We start from the raw sequence: 17,212 nt of genomic DNA, 5'->3' as shown, positions 1-17,212 counted from the left end.
TAATTTCCCATTCCGTAAGGCGGGCTTGTCTCGGGCAGCAGACTTAGAATGGTCGTCCCCGCACTAGCTGCAAGCATAAATGCATTACAATTATGGTATTTGCATATGCTGGGAATCAATTACATTATTTTATTTAACAACAAAGATGGCTGCGGATACTTTGTTTGAAACGGCTTTGGCCTCGACACTTATCGATTGGTTAGCTTCCTTCAAAATGTACAGAAGATGGTATTCAAATATTTCATTAGCATATTAGAATATGCATTTGCCAGGCCGTATAGGCAACTTTTTTTTACCCTCTACCGTCACTTGTTCATTGCTCTGATTGATTGTATGCTATCCAATCGCATGCAGTGGTATTTGAAATGCATGCAGTTGTGCCTTCCCTTGGTTGGAAGCGGAAGGTCTATGCTCATTGCCACCCCCTACATCATTCCAAGATGTGGGTATATATTCCAGCTAGTATTTGCTCATACTCGTTGAAGTTTAAACACATTGCGTAATAGGCTATGCAGCGTGACCTACAGCTAGGGGTTTAGCACAGATTCAGGCAACGAGCCGCATATTAAGCCAGGGCTTGATGCCCGGTGAATGGTCTGAAAAGCTATTTCATCGACCGGCCTGATTCACCCTTCAAATCAATATAGCAGCTTTGGCATATAATTATTATATACATAGACAAATTCCTCCTACGATGGGAACTTGCAAATTACCTCAGAAACTTCTATGACTGTTAAGCCCACTATGAATATTAAAACACGTTGAAACTTGTGCCCTGTATCTTAGCTACATGTATGATCTTTGCAGCAAAGAAAACCGCGTGAAAATCAGTTTGGTATTTAATGAGATATGATTAATTACATGCGCTGACAATTCATTGCACCTGCCAAACAGACTACACTGAGTGGAACGTGTGACCAGTCCAAGATGGCGCCCGCATTTCTCGCGCTCAACGCCCAATGCGGCGTCCATCCTTTATAATGTCTATGGTTTTGACTGCTCTCTGCAGCTGAATGAGTTGCCTCTCAAGCTAGAACACTGCAGGGCTGTGAAGCGCTAACTTCCTGTTCTTAAGTCAACTCACGTTTGGCTAGTAACAGGCTTTTAATGTGAAGGCGCACAGGACATGTTCTGTTTGTACACGCGCTAACTTAACTGCGGTAATGTGCCGTCTCCTTCCGATTATTGCCATTGGTGAAGTTTATTAGACGCTAGAATCGCTGCACCAGCACAGATCCCAAGGACACATATCTTTCACCAGCCAAAGTGGAGGGTGGACTCAATAAATTACTTGCCTAAGACTACATTTACCCGAATTTGGAGTGTTAATGTAGAGCCCTCTAAGCAGTGTTGTGCAGCGCTACTCTGTGTTTCAAAGACAGCCTCTCCTCATTAGCTGTTGCACTCGTGCGAATGGACTTGTATTCATCATCGCACGTGATCAATTTCAGTAGCAAATGCGATCAAAACTGTCGCACTGTACAGCCCTGCTCATAATACGCTTGTAAAAAGTCAAAACTGTTTGCTTCCTGATCAAACACGTGATTCCCTGTTTTTCCTTGGGTTAAATGACATACTTGGGCTGGCTGCCGTAACCTCAGCCACACCCAATACAGCCCCCTATGGAGCGCAAAGCATGAACGTAACAGAATACATGAATATGGCTGCTACATGAGGCCTAACATAGACTATTGCGCTTGGAGATAGCAGAGACTGCAGCGGCGGTGGTGTGCACCATTTAATGAGCCACACTGATAAGACGAAATCACATATATCACATTTACCCATACGGTCTATTCTTTACCATGACTGTATCAAAGCTTCATCCAATCAAATAAACAGCCACAAGTCCGTTTAGTTAGCCGTCGTCATCCCGGACACTCATTAGATGCAGCATTAGCTGAGTGAGCGGATGCATGCATGCATTTCCAATCTTATCCCCTCGTTGTCACTGCTTGTTGGTTTCTGTCCACCTGGTGCACTACTTGATTAGAAATCAATACATTCAGTATGTTGATAACACGAGCTACAATGTTGCAATACCTTAGCCGACTCATGGAATATAAGAAAGCGGAACTATCGTTGAGTATGACATGCCAGGTTGTTAGTGTCCCCCAATTGAATTGCTTCGTATTAGTGATATGATTGCAAGAGCACAGTAGCCGTTAAATGCTTGATTAGACCGCCCGACTACTGTTTTGGGCATTGATTAAATATTTCTAATGGAGTGTGTGTGGGTTATACGTTATAATTCACCGTATATTACTGCCAAGCTAGCAACAAATTTAGAGCATGGCGAGCAGCAGGAGGCTTGCGAGACATTGCGTAATTTCGCACTGACAGACGAAGCTACAGCCAGTAGCCTGATAGGCCTATGCAATGAGTAACACTCGGTAACACTGGGTCAAAAGAAATGATCGGGACTGTACTTCCCGCGGGATAGTGATGCCATCGCTACCCGCTAGAGAGACGACATGGCGCTGGGCTGGTGCGGGCTACTGCAGCTGAAGAGGGAAACGGCCGGAGCCTGTGGACCTGGGAAACATCATGGACCCGCTGAGTTTGCCGGACCGGACTCCGAGGCTTTGATGCGGGAGTTAATCTTAGCGAGTGATGTTTGGATGCAGAGCGGCGCTGAAAGCGGAGGCTGGAACCGTGATTTTAATGGATTTATATAGCGCTTTATTCCCTAAGGACTCAGAGCGCTTTACAGGGTTCCAGGTTCCATTCATTCACACACAGTCATACTGGTGGTGGTAAACTTTGATAGTAGCCACAGCTGCCCTGGGGCAGACTGACGGAAGTGTGGCTGCCATTCTGCGCCAATGGCCCCTCTGACCACCACCTCAAACATACAGCAGTCATACACGTGTGTGTCTTGCCCAACGACACAACAACCATGACACAGGTGGCCGGGCGGGGATCGAACAGCCAATCCTTGGATCATTGGCCGACCCGCTCTACCAACTGAGCCACGGTCGCCCCGTGATTCAGGTCTCTTTGCTGCTTTTCCCCAGGAGTCCGCCTTTGCCCCAGGCCGTTCTTGGGTCTGTCCTCAACCCCAGACATGATTTGAACTAATTCTTCATGGTTTCTCCACAGAGTCGACCAGGAGATCTCAGAGGTTCACAGTGGTCGGTCTGACCAGCAGCATCAAACACACCTGGACTCAATATTCAGGGTCTGTACATGAACAACAAATACTTTCCTTCTGTTCTGTTCACAACAACCTCCATGTTTAACTGTTTAGACCAGTGGACTGTCAGTCTGTCCAACATGGATCTGATGTTTGATTCATAATTTTAGTTTGATCGCGTCATTCATATAATATTCTGTTCCAGCTGCTGGAGGAAAACATCGTCACGTTTGTGAAGGAGGAGCTGAAGAAGATACAGAAGCTTCTGAGTCCAGATTACCCAGAATGCTTAGAGGGTCAGAGTGAGGATGAGGAGCAGAGCATCAGCAGAGAGGCATTTCTGAAGATCACACTGGACTTCCTGAGGAGAATGAAGCAGAAGGAGCTGGCTGACCTTCTGTGGAGCAGTAAGCGGATTTCTCTAAAGGTTTAACATGATGGTAAAATGTGACATTTACTGAAGTCTCAAGAGATGGAGGGACAAATGTTTGTGTGCATTCATATTTTCATCATGAATCATTGATATTTTCGTACTGTTAACTCTTGTTTACTCGTTCTTATCTCTTGTGTTTTAATTCAGGAAGTCATTCTGGAGTTTGTCAGCATGAACTCAAGTCCAACCTGCAGAAGAAGTTCCAGTGTGTGTTTGAGGGGATCGCTAAAGCAGGAAACCAAACCCTTCTGAATCAGATCTACACAGAGCTCTACATCACAGAGGGAGGGACTGGAGAAGTCAATGATGAACATGAGGTCAGACAGCTTGAAATAGCATCCAGGAAACCACACAGACCAGAAACAACCATCAAACAAGAAGACATATTTAAAGCCTCACCTGGAAGAGATGAACCAAGCAGAACAGTGATGACAAAGGGAGTGGCTGGCATTGGGAAAACATTCTTAACGCAGAAGTTCACTCTGGATTGGGCTGAAGACAAAACCAACCAGGACATACAGTTCATATTTCCATTCACTTTCAGAGAGCTGAATGTGTTGAAAGAGAAAAGGTTCAGCTTGGTGGAACTTGTTCATCACTTCTTCAATGAAACCAAAGCAGCAGGAATCTGCAGCTTTGAAGAGTTCCAGGTTGTGTTCATCTTTGACGGTCTGGATGAGTGTCGACTTCCTCTGGACTTCCACAACAATGAGATCCTGACTGATGTGACAGAGTCAACCTCAGTGGATGTGCTGCTGACAAATCTCATCAGGGGGAAATTGCTTCCCTCTGCTCGCCTCTGGATAACCACACGACCTGCAGCAGCCAATCAGATCCCTCCTGACTGTGTTGGCATGGTGACAGAGGTCATAGGGTTCACTGACCAACAGAAGGAGGAGTACTTCAGGAAGAGCTTTAGAAAGAACAAACAGGACAGCAGAATCATCTCCCACATCAAGACATCACAAAGCCTCCACATCATGTGCCACATCCCAGTCTTCTGCTGGATCACTGCTACAGTTCTGGAGGATGTGTTGAAGACCGGAGAGGGAGGAGAGCTGCCCAAGACCCTGACTGAGTTATATATACACCTTCTAGTGGTTCAGGCCAAACTGAAGAACATCAAGTATGATGGAGGAGCTGAGACAGATCCACACTGGAGTCCAGAGAGTAGGAAGATGATCGAGTCTCTGGGAAAACTGGCTTTTGACCAGCTGCAGAAAGGAAACCTGGTCTTCTATGAATCAGACCTGACAGAGTGTGGCATCAATATCACAGAAGCCTCAGTGGTCTCAGGAGTGTTCACAGAGATCTTTAAAGAGGAGAGAGGACTGTACCAGGACAAGGTTTTCTGCTTCGTTCATCTGAGCGTTCAGGAGTTTCTGGCTGCTCTTCATGTCCATCTGACATTCATCAACTCTGGAGTCAATCTGATGTCTGAAGAACAAACAACCTCAGATGAATCTGCAGAGACACACTTCTACCAGAGTGCTGTGGACAAGGCTTTACAGAGTCCAAATGGACACCTGGACTTGTTCCTCCGCTTCCTCCTGGGTCTTTCACTGGAGACCAATCAGAAGCTCCTCAGAGGTCTGCTGACACAGACAGGAAGTAGCTCAGACACCAACAAGAAAACAGTTGAGTACATCAAGACGAAGATTGTGTTTTCTCCCTCTGCAGAGAGAAGCATCATTCTGTTCCACTGTCTGAATGAACTGAATGATCGTTCTCTAGTGGAGCAGATCCAACAGGCCCTGAGTTCAGAACGTCTCATCGCAGATAACGTGTCTCCTGCTGAGTGGTCCGCTCTGGGCTTCATCTTACTGTCATCAGGAGAAGATCTGGACGTGTTCGACCTGAAGAAATACTCTGCTTCAGAGGAGGTTCTTCTGAGGCTGCTGCCAGTGGTCAAAGCCTCTAACAAAGCTATGTGAGTAGGATTTATTCACATATAAATAATCTGCCATCTTTTAACTGAAACATTCTTAATGTATTACTCTTTTAATCACTGTTGTCTCTCCAGACTGAGTGGCTGTAACCTCTCAGAGAGAAGCTGTGAAGCTCTGGCCTCAGTTCTCAGCTCCTCCTCTAGTCTGAGAGAACTGGACCTGAGTAGCAACGACCTGCAGGATTCAGGAGTGGAGCATCTGTCTGCTGGACTGCAGAGTCCACACTGTAAACTGGAAACTCTCAGGTCAGATTATCAACCACTTCAACTGATGACCATTTAACATCTGATCTACATCAGTTTAGAACAGGGGTGTCCAAACTTTTTTCACTGAGGGCTACATACAGAAAAATCCACGAAGGGCCGGGCCACTTTGCAAAAATAACACATTTATCAGGAGATGTAGCTGCTCTGATGTTTAGTTTCATAGTGTCTTCGTAAATTGTAATCCTTCTTCACGGCAACACTTTCCTTGCAAATTTAACAGACATATTTCCCCTCAGAGCTGGCCCAAGCCTTCATAGGGCCCTAAGCAGAATTTGATTAGGGGGCCCCTCTCCAATGTTAGTGCTTCCCAAATCATTGACTATTGTTAAATGCCGTTCAGACACCCAGTGTTTTCTGCTACTGCCTCCAATGTCCTGCTCTGTGAAAATAGTAGCCAGCCGAGATCCCGACCCCCCTTGGTGGGTCCGGGGGTATGCCCCCCTGTGAGATTTTTTTTACTTTTTAAATTGAAATGCATGAATCCGGTGCACTTTGATAGAAAAATTAAGAGGCTTAATCTGAAGAATTTTGTATGAAAAAATTATTTGGAGACACTGTGTCAGATGAATAAGAAGATATTGAAGAAAGACACATGGATTTTCCATAATAATATTAATTTAAAATTAAATATTATGCAGGGTCCTCTGGGATGGGCTTGGTGCTCTTTATCGTTTATGGGACATATTTCTTTTATTTTTTTATTTTTTTTTTAGATTTTTTTTTAGCATTTTTATGCTTTATTGACAGTGTAGAGACAGAGTTGAAATGGGGCAGAGAGGGGAGTGACATGCAGAGAACGACCGCGGGCTGGAATCGAACCCGGGTCCGCTGCTGGCCGAGGCCAATGGGGGGGATGCCCTACCAACTGAGCTAAGGGCGCCCTTTATGGGACATATTTCTCTGTACTATAATGAATGCATTTAAATTATTTAAAAATTAAAAGGGCCATATTACATTATATTTTTAAAATCGGCCGCGGGCCAAGAAAAAGCGGGCCACGGGCCGTAGTTTGGACACCACTGGTTTAGAACAAGTTAACGTTTCAATCACTGTCTACAACAATGATTTATCAAAAGCTCTTTAATTTAACTTCTCTCAGGTCAAAGCCTCCAACAAAGCTCTGATTTATTCACCAATAAATACTCATCTTTTAACTGAAAAAATGTAAATGTATTACTCTTTTTTTACTGTTGTCTGTCCAGACTGACTGGCTGTAACCTCTCAGAGACAAGCTGTGAAGCTCTGGCCTCAGTTCTCAGCTCCTCCTCTAGTCTGAGAGAGCTGGACCTGAGTAACAACGACCTGCAGGTTTCAGGAGTGAAGCATCTGTCTGCTGCACTGCAGAGTCCACACTGTAAACTGGAAACTCTCAGGTCAGGCCTCATATGCAGGTTCAACTGATAACCATTTAACATCTGATTTACATTAACAAATTAACCTTTTAAACTTTGTCTACAATAATGATTAATTAAACTTCTCTCAGGTCGGATCAAGTTGCAGTTTGTCTCCATTACATTTAACAGCCTCTCATCAGGGTTTATGAATTTCTCCTGAAAATATTTTCAAATTCAGAGAACAAAAAGTGTATTTAGTTCTTATTAGGATTCACACGTTATATAACAGAAACAACAGAAAATGGACTTCCGGTTTAGTATGTGAAGAAAAAGAACGTGTTGCGCCGAGGCTCCAAGGCGTTCAATGCTTTTTTATCATAACACCACACACTACCTGAAAGCCGTTTTTTTTGCTTGGTTATTGATTTTGTTATTGTTTGGGGATGATGGGCCACAGTAAGCAGAAGGAAAAAGGGCAGAATTTGCCGGAGAAAGAGGCAGCCACGATGTCGGACTGTCATGGCTCCCTGCCGCCTGATCTAGACAAGCTACGCGGGTGCAGCTCTCCGACCTAACAACAACCCTTACTACAACCATGAAAATGGTAGTGAGTGAAGCCTTGAGGCCCATTTCTGCTGCCTTAGATGCCGTCAAGTCGACCACCGACTCGCTCAACCTGAAGATGACCGCCATAGAGACAGCACTGTCTGACCACAGCGACCGGATCACCGCCCTCGAGCAGACATGTGCATGTTTGCAGTCGGAGAATACACAGCTGATGGCTAAGACCGAAGATTTGGAATCACGGACACGTTGCAATAATCTACGCGTGATTGGAATCCTGGAGAAGACAGAGGGAGCAGACCCAGTAAAGTTTATGTCTGCCTTTCTCGCCGAGGTCCTCGGAGCCAGCTTTTTTTCTTCTCCACCGATTCTGGATAGAGCTCACCGCATCGGCGCAGCACGCTCGGCGGAGGAAGGCAGGGGATCCAGACCGAGAGTATTCATTGTCCGGTTTCACTACTTCAGCGATAAGGAGCGTGTTCTGAGACGAGAGAGGGATGCACAGCAGCTCAGGTACCATGGACAGAATGTTTACTTTTTCCCCGACATGACCGCCAACATCACTAAGAAGAGGGCGTCCTTTGCCGGTGTGAAACGCTGCCTATACGAGAAGAATGTCAGGTTTTCCCTCCTTTTTCCTGCCCGTCTGCGCATAGAGCACCGCAGAGAGAAGAGATTCCTTGACTGCCCCAAAGAGGCCCAGGCTTTTTACGATTTGCACTTCTCTGCTCGCTGAGGATTTTCAGACTACTGAACTCTCTCATCCTGTAAGGTAAAAACAGACTTTGCCCTAGGTGTTGGCCACTTAAAGAATATTTTCCCAGCTGACGTGTGTGGGGTGTTGTTGTTGTTTTTGTTTTTTAAACATTTGTACTGGACTGTCACGCATTTCCATTACTTTTCACACGTCCCACAAATTGAGACGTTGTCCCGCATTGTTATTGACAGTGAGCCCCCCTTTTCAAATGCGTGTTTATAATCTGGCATTTATTGGATGGCTGTGTGGAGACGGCAGTCTCCGTTTGTCTGTGGGTGTGTGTGTGGCTGCCTGCTTCTGTTACTTCAAAATAAAAGCCAACTCACGTTTGTCCAGTGAAATGCTAATGTGAAGCCAGTGAAATGCTTTTAATGTGAAACAGCAGCCTTAATGCTCTATTTGTTTAACAGTAACGTAACTGCAGTGTGCTGCTAAAGATAGTGTTTTTTAATGTAGAAAGCAGTGTCTCTGACATTACCGGTGGTGACATAAGTTTATTTTGCTAAAAAAAACGGCACATTGTCCCGCATTGCCCCGCACAAACGTAGTCTTTGTCCCACACCTGGTGAATTGGGATCTGGTCACCCTAATCTAGGCTAGTCCATCCCCACTCGAGCCGTAAGATACTGTTATAAATCACACTGTTTTGGTGTTGAACGTTGATGGGGTTCCCCAGCTGAGTTGCGTGTTTTTTTTTTGTTTATTACACATCGTCTTGCCGATCACTGTTGTCATCCATCCAGCCGCCCAGAGTTTTATTTTGTTTAAATCAATCTATTTTATTATATAGGCCTAGTTATTTTAAAACTAATATACATCCAGATCAAGGTGTCCTTTGCGGGCTGCTGAGGTTTTTGCTCATCAACCTGTGGCCGAGCTCTGATCCTCTGTGCGTTCCATGCCCCCTTTTATTTTATTAATTTTTTCCTCTCTTTCTCGTCGGGCTCGCTTATTGGCTGGATGTGGTAGGCAAACATTGCCTAAATATGTGACTTTTCTCAATTGTGGTGTTCATTTATGTTTTGTATGCACCCACGGTGCTCTGTTTGAATGCTCGGAGCCTCTCTGCATGAAGAGAGGATAGTGTTTTATTTTTCTGTCAAGATGCAACGGAAGTTTAAATCTACATTCAACCTGCCGTCTTCGTCGTTTGGGGATGAGGACATTGGGTTTGGGGGGTGGGAGGTTGGGTTATCCTTAGGGTTTTTTCCTTCCCTTTTTTTAGGAAAGTGGGGAGGGTGAGAGGGCTGCATGTGTTTTTGTTCTAGTGGTTTAACTGTCTTTTTGTTTGGGGCAAACTACTGTGTCACTGCGTGTGTATTTTGGCGTATAACTTTGTATGATACCCGGGGGTGATGATACAAGCAGGGGGGTTACCATGGTGAGCTGGAACGTGCGAGGCATGGGCCATCCAATTAAACGAGCAAAGGTTTTCTCCCATCTTAAATCTCTATCTGCCGTCATTGTGTTCCTCCAAGAAACTCACATTAGACCATCAGAGCGGAACCGGCTGCGCTGCAGATGGGCAGGACAGATATTTCAATCCACTTTTTCTAGCAAAGCCCGCGGTGTGGCAATTTTTATTAAGAAAAACATAGATTTCAGACATATCTCCACAGTAACTGACCCGAATGGTCGTTTTCTTATAGTAACTGGTAGGGGTCGGAATCTCTTGGCACTTCACGATTAGATTCGATTCCGATTCAGAGGTCAACGATTCGATTCAATGCATCTCAATGCAAAATAAATGTTATGTACATACCCATGTGTGAATTTCAAAAATATATCTATATGCACATCTGAGTTTGCTACTCAGTTTGCTAATCACTTCCTACTTTTGTGATGATCATTAAATACAATCAACAGATGAATTGCCTTCTCTAATATTGTATTAAGAGAAAAGCTTTTCTTGTCACAAATATGACTTTCTATGAACAGTGCAATAATCAATGCAGCTTTCAACACAATATGGAAGTATGTAAAAACTAAACCGATTCAGTTTTATTTTAGTTCTAATCTCGTAAATCATGTTTCTATAGGATTTCTATTCTATTATCTATTGTTTTCTGTCATTTCAACACATTGTCCAAAAAGTATGGCTTGGAATTCAGCTCTCATACAAAAATATAAACAGAGATAAAGCCGGTGCAGGTCATGGGTTTGCTGCTCTCAGCCCTTCTGAAGCCACTTTGGAAACAACTCGCACATGTGTGGTGTGCATGTGCAATGGCGCAGGAAGTATTAGTATTTACAAAAAAGAATAAAAATAGAAAATCGATTATTAACTTTTCTGAATCGATTCAGAATCGTTCGAGGGAATCGATTTTAATCGGAAAATCGTTTTTTTTCCCACCCCTAGTAACTGGGTACCTTTGCTCTGTTCATGTAACACTTCTTAACATTTATGGCCCAAATATTGATGACGCTACCTTTTTCCGTAAAACCTTTGATATGTTACCCGACATTTCTGGCACAAATTTGATTGCTGCAGGGGACCACAATGTAATCCTTGATTGGCATATGGACAGGTCATCAAAGAAAACAAGCTACCCTTCTAACTCATCTACAGTTCTGAAAAACTTGATTTCAACTATTAATTTAGTTGACATCTGGAGAATACAGCACCCCACAGACAGAGACTACTCCTTTTTTTTCAAAATGCACAATTCGACTCAAGACTCATACCCAACGTAATAGACACCAAATATCACAACATCCTGATCTCGGATCATGCCCCAGCGGCCATTATTCTTGACTTTAAGAGATCCAAACAGCGAGCTAATTGGCGTCTACGCCCTTCTCTGCTCAACGACAGAAATTTTTGTAAATACATGTCGGGAAAAATCACTGAATATTTAGAGACCAACGATACCTCGAATGTCTCTGACTTAATGAATATGCCGGTATTCCCTTCACCAGATTAAACACCCCTAAATTAATATCAGGACGTTTGTGTGTATATATAGCCTGCCAAGTCTATTTGTTCCTTGTTTAGACCTGTTCCACTATAAAGTGTTTGTGTTCATCAACCCCTGACCCTTTTATATGGCAAAAAAAAGACCAAAAGCCGATTTACACAATTCCCAAAAGGTTTTACTTTTCACCAGAAAACCTTCACACCATATATTACCTTAAAGGCTCTGGTTTTAAAGCATGTGACCCTTTGACCCCTGCCTATCTCCAGATCTCCCCCTGTGTTGATCCCCTAATGACCCGTACAATTGTCACTTCTAATTTTATCCTAGGTTAAGTCCAGAGTTCAGACCTTTATCCTAGATAAGGTTTAGAAAAGGAGGAGATTAGATAATAGGTTTTTAATTATTCTGGTGGATGAATACCTCACAATTACCCCTGGCTTCAAAAGACTACCGTTAAGTCCCCACTAAACTCAAACACCTGGATGAACTAGGCCAATAGATAAATGCAATTCCCTCCCAATTCAAGGAGTGTGTTTATGGGATGTGTATTCTTTGTTATCAGTAGTGTAGCCGTGGTGTAGGTTTGAATTGCTTATCTCAGAGGCGCCGCGATCTCTTTAAAGAAAAACCCTAATTAGGTCCTTGTTCCCAACTCTAAACTAAAAACTTAGGCCAAAGATTTATAACCTTTCAAGAAATTTTATTCAACCAATATAAAAAAATTATACGTTCACAATATAGAAAGAAAAGATAAAATAGAATGAAAGGAAGGAAAATAAGTACCTACACCCATTAATGTGGTTAATATATGTAGAGAAGTATAAGACCTAACTTATTTGTTGTATGTATTTTGTTCACATTGAATTTAGTTCATGAGTTCTCCACTTTTATAGATTGTCCACTGTCTACGCAACTTTAAATATCCTTGAGTAAATGGCCGAGCTTTCACCAAAGTCATATAAATTTGAATTTCTTCAAATCCTTATAACAATGGTGATTTTGCAACACAAATACCAGGAAAAGTTGGTTCAACAGTTTATTTGGTTGATCCACAAGAGATCAGGAGTATTCTCATCTTCAGGTTTTTCAAAGCTCCACTGTCTGCCAACTTTAAATCCTTGAGTAAATGGCCGAGCTTTCACCAAAGTCATATAAATTTGAATTTCTTCAAATCCTTATAACAATGGTGATTTTGCAACACAAATAGTCAAGTTAAGTTGGTCCAACAGTATATTTGGTTGATCCACAAGAGATCAGGAGTATTCTCCTCTTCAGGTTTTTTAAAGCTCCACTGTACACAACTTTACACAGTCTGGGAGTTGGCCGAGCTTTCAACAATGTCATATATGTTTGAATATCTTCAAATGCTATGACAAGGTTGATTTTGCAACGCAACAATCAGGAAAAGTTGGTTCAACAGTTTATTTGGTTGATCCACAAGAGATCAGGTTTGGAGTGCTATCAAGTATAAAAGTTTGTCCGCTGTCTACACAACTTTAAATATCCTTGAGTAAATGGCCGAGCTTTCACCAAAGTCATATAAATTTGAATTTCTTCAAATCCTTATAACAATGGTGATTTTGCAACACAAATACCAGGAAAAGTTGGTTCAACAGTATTAAAACCTCAACTCGATGCTATTTTACAACCTGGTTCATCAATTAGTTCCTATCAATAACCCAAATGTTCCCTTACCAAACTTCTCAGAAAAAAGAAGAATTGGTTCAGAGCTTCTTCCCCTTCTTAAAAAGAAAAAATAACTCCCCTCAATTTTTCTAAGTATTTTGCACTCAAAAAGATTCAGAGTGTTTCTTTCGAGTTTTTCTTCTAAGTCTTTTGTCCATGCTAAAAGAACAAAAAGTGGAACAGTCAAAACTTCCCCAAAAAACCAGCGGACCTTCTTGCTCAAAACCCTGGCCTTAAATAGTCTGAAGACAGAGAGAGTGGGTGTGTGTATTAGGAGGGAGAGGGAGGGGGGAAGATGAGGGTGTGTGTGTGTGTCCAGCTCAAGGACCCACTGCCCCCCTTGTCTCTCTCACCCCTGACCTGTCCAAGGACAAGCCCAGGCATGCCTTTTCAGAGAGGCCTTCTGAATTCACAATTATGTATGTATTTCAGGATAAAAACTTGAATACAACACTTTTAGTGATTCTACCTTAATACTAAAAAAGGTCACTTGTTACCTTGCCTGTCTTATTAAAAATATCATACTTTTCCCTACGAAAACAAGAAATATACATTTCACATTCTCCTAAGAACAAGATATGTACAATGAAAAGTTGCAATATTCTTGCCTATCTCAACAACTCCACCTTGTGGGAAACATTTAAAGTGGTCATGAGAGGTTATATCATTTCATATGAAGGGTCTTTAACGAAATCTAGAGAAAGACGTTTGAAAGATATTGACTTGGAGCTCACCTCGCTGGAGACATTATACAGAGGCACAAATGACCCTCAAACTCTGCAAAATATTCTTAGTCTTAAATACGAGTATAACACTATTTTAACGAGTCAAGTGAGTGATCAGCTTCTCAGACTTAAGCAACATTATTTTACCACATACTTTGCTGACCTGCCAGCTCAGAGGGCAACAAGCCAGCAGATCCATACATACAATAAAATCTAGCAGAGGTGTGGCTTTAATTGACCCGAAACAGATAAATAAACGCTTTAAGGAGTATTATCAGGAGCTGTACCCGCGAGGCCTTAAACTCTGAATTGTCCCCTGCAGAAATCACAGACGCTATCAAATTGCTGCATAACGGCAAGAGCCCTGGGCCAGATGGCTTCGTAGTTGAATGTTATAAGAAGTTTGCTGACCAAGTAACCCCGATCCTGCATAGAATGTTCTCCCACTCAGCCGAATCGAATAGGCTCCCATCAACACTGTATAACGCAAACATTTCTCTCTTGTTAAAACAAGACAGAGATGAAACTAACCCGTCCTCATATCGACCAATTTCCATGCTTAACTTGGATTTAATTTTTTTTACAAAAATTCTGGCAAATAGACTAAACAAATCTATAGAATCCATTATTCACACAGATCAGACTGGGTTCATCCCCAGTAGGTTTTAATTTTTTAATGTTAGGAGAGACCTAAATATTATGTATAACAAATTCGACAGCTCTTCCAAACAAGCAGTTCTGTGTCTGGACGCCGAAAAGGCTTTCGACCAGGTTGAGTGGGGGTACTTGCTCAAGGTGCTGGAGGAGTTCGGTCTTGGGGCCCCTTTCATTTCCTGGGTGCGTTTAATATATGCCCATCCCACCGCCTCCATTCTAACAAACCAGGAAAGATCCACACCCTTTGACCTTCAGAGGGGCATGCGCCAGGGTTTCCCCCTCTCGCCGCTCCTCTTTGTGTTGGCCATCGAGCCCTTGGCTATTAGCACGAGAGGGCACGCACTTATAAAGCCAATATCACTAGGTGGGATGGATCATGACATCTCTCTGTACGCAGATGACATCGCCCTCTTTGTAGCCGACCCCGAGAATTCCATCCCCCACCTACTCCAGCTAATTAATTATTTTGGCGACGTCCCGGGTTACACCATAAACTGGCAAAAAAATTACCTCTTGTCTTTAAAAGTAGATCTGGACCCAAAATTCCTAGCCAATACGCAGTTTAAAACAAATCTGGTCAGTATAAAGTACCTGGGCATTAAATTATCTAAAAACCCAAAGACACTTTTTAAGTTAAATTTTACGGAAAGATTGAACAAACTAAAGGAGAACATAGAGAAATGGAGAACATTACCGATCTCCCTTATTGGCCGTGTGAACGCAGTAAAGATGGTCTCCCTGCCAAGATTTCTGTATCTATTTCAGAAAGTGCCATTTTATATTCCTAAATCTTACTTTAAGTCAATTGATTCTATTATAATGCCTTTCATTTGGGGATATAAAGCACATAGGATCTCAAAAGCCCATCTTCAGAAACCCAGGGAGCATGGCGGACTGGGGTTACCATGTTTTTTACATTATTACTGGGCTGCCAATACTAGAGTGATGGTGTATTGGCAATTTACATATGAAAAAGGCATTAGACCTGATCTGTCCCCCTGGTTGGCAATTGAAAAAAGCTTGGCCCCAAAACGCCTCCAATTAACCATATATGGTCACAACACATCCCTTTATCAACTATGTGAATGTGTTTTATCCCTCTCCGTTACAATGGCAAAGAGGGCAACGAAAAGAAACTTCTCCAACACAGAAATGGAAACCATTGTAAACGAGGTTGAATCAAAGCGAAGCTTATTTTTTTGGCTCACCTGATGAAGGCATTACAAACAAAAGAAAGCTTGCTGCATGGGAAAATGTGATATTTTCGAGCAAGTTGTTAGGCAACGGCATTGTTTGGGGTCCGCGATCTGACAAATATATGTGCAGTCATTCATAAACTCTTTCAATAAATAAGAGATGAAGATAAGTTCCTAACAACATTAGAGTTACTAAGTGAAATGAGTGATTGGCGAGTCTGACAAGTCACCGCGGCTCGTCCAGCACAACTGACAGCTGAGTGCTGTCAGATGAGACGCACAGAGAGCGTCGGATGGAACCTTCGCCTCAAAACGTGTAAACGTGTCACAAATTTAATGAATAATCAATTAGTGCTTACGTGCTTAAGTGAGCTGTTCTGACTCTCTGTTTTCATCGATATAGCCTATTGGCGATATTATATCTAGCCTACTTTCAGTATCATCACTGAGTCGCCACAAAAACGTGATCAGTGTTCTTAAAGAAACTTAGATTATAAAACAAGAGGTCCAAAGCACAGATGATGATTAAACAAACAAATGTATTACACTAGAAATGCACGGGTAGATTTGACGCACGTGGCGAATATGGGTATAAAGATAATGCTGGCGGTTCTAGTGTTAATGCAGACGTTGACACACTAATGCTTTGCTTTTCGCTTGTAATATCGCTATTCTACCACTAGATTCTGTTTGTAAGCATGGTCAGAGCTGTGCTTAAATGTACACACATTTCTAGGTCTAAGTACATTTAGTTAAATCCCATACTTTGCGTGGCAATGTTCTTACGCCCTACTTACGCACAGATTTGTGCGTAAGTATGGTTGATAAATGAGGCCCCTGGTAACTACAGTTAAGGAATTATGTCAGACAGAATATACCATCCTTTGAATCCCTACCCGCAGATGACTCATTGTCCAAAATTTTACTGGGCTCACCAGAAGCTAAAAACCTGATTTCATCTTCTGTGGGAATATTTTTAGGCCGGCAGGACACATCTACTTTAAAAATAAAGCAAGCCTGGGAAAAAGACTTAAACATTGGAATAGCTGACGATGTCTGGGAGGGAGCGCTAAAAAAACATAAAATCCAGGGGCCGTATTCACAAAACATTTTATCTTAGCGCTAAGAGTACTCCTAAGGAGCACTAAAAGTTCTTAGTAAGGAGTAATTTCTTAAAACCTATTCACAAAGCTGATAAGACCAACTTTTACTAAGGAATGGGAGGGACTCCTAAGCTAAGACTAGAGGGCGGTGTTGACCCTGTTGCTATGGATGATGTCATGTTCATACCTTCTATGCCCACGGTGATTGGCTGAGAGGGAATGAGAGCTAAGAGTGAATTTATGATAGAAACACTGAGGGAGATATCCATATTGTGTTGCTGTATTAAAGAAAAGAGTTTTTATATACAATTAATGACAAGTGACACTGATTTAACATGAAACCAAGATACTGCAGGGTTTCCCACACATTCGTTCACAATTAACCTACAAAAGTGCCACATAGGCCTATTCATTTAAAATTTTACAATGATTTTAATCGGAAAAAATATCCTCATTGAACAGCTGCACGCCATGCACTCTCACTGTAT

The 17,212-nt window shown here is 42.5% G+C and overlaps 1 protein-coding gene across 3 annotated transcripts in view; it reads left to right on the top strand.

Annotated features, from left to right (window-relative positions):
* LOC307250765 (NACHT, LRR and PYD domains-containing protein 3-like) overlaps window positions 1-17,212 on the top strand; it is a 67,687-nt gene that overhangs the window by 38,496 nt on the left and 11,979 nt on the right. For all 3 annotated transcript variants that reach the window (XM_080027942.1, XM_080027941.1, XM_080027940.1), the window contains 5 exons: window positions 3,103-3,181; window positions 3,342-3,543; window positions 3,717-5,499; window positions 5,593-5,763; window positions 6,987-7,157. In XM_080027942.1, the coding sequence (XP_079884068.1) occupies window positions 3,103-3,181; window positions 3,342-3,543; window positions 3,717-5,499; window positions 5,593-5,763; window positions 6,987-7,157 (2,406 nt within the window). The remainder of the gene's footprint in view (window positions 1-3,102; window positions 3,182-3,341; window positions 3,544-3,716; window positions 5,500-5,592; window positions 5,764-6,986; window positions 7,158-17,212) is intronic.

Source organism: Ammodytes marinus (assembly GCF_949987685.1).
Source record: "Ammodytes marinus genome assembly, chromosome: 5".
In the NCBI taxonomy this organism is placed as follows: domain Eukaryota; kingdom Metazoa; phylum Chordata; class Actinopteri; order Uranoscopiformes; family Ammodytidae; genus Ammodytes; species Ammodytes marinus.
Note: the sequence above shows the minus strand (reverse complement) of the source record. Positions and strands in the feature narration are given on the sequence as shown.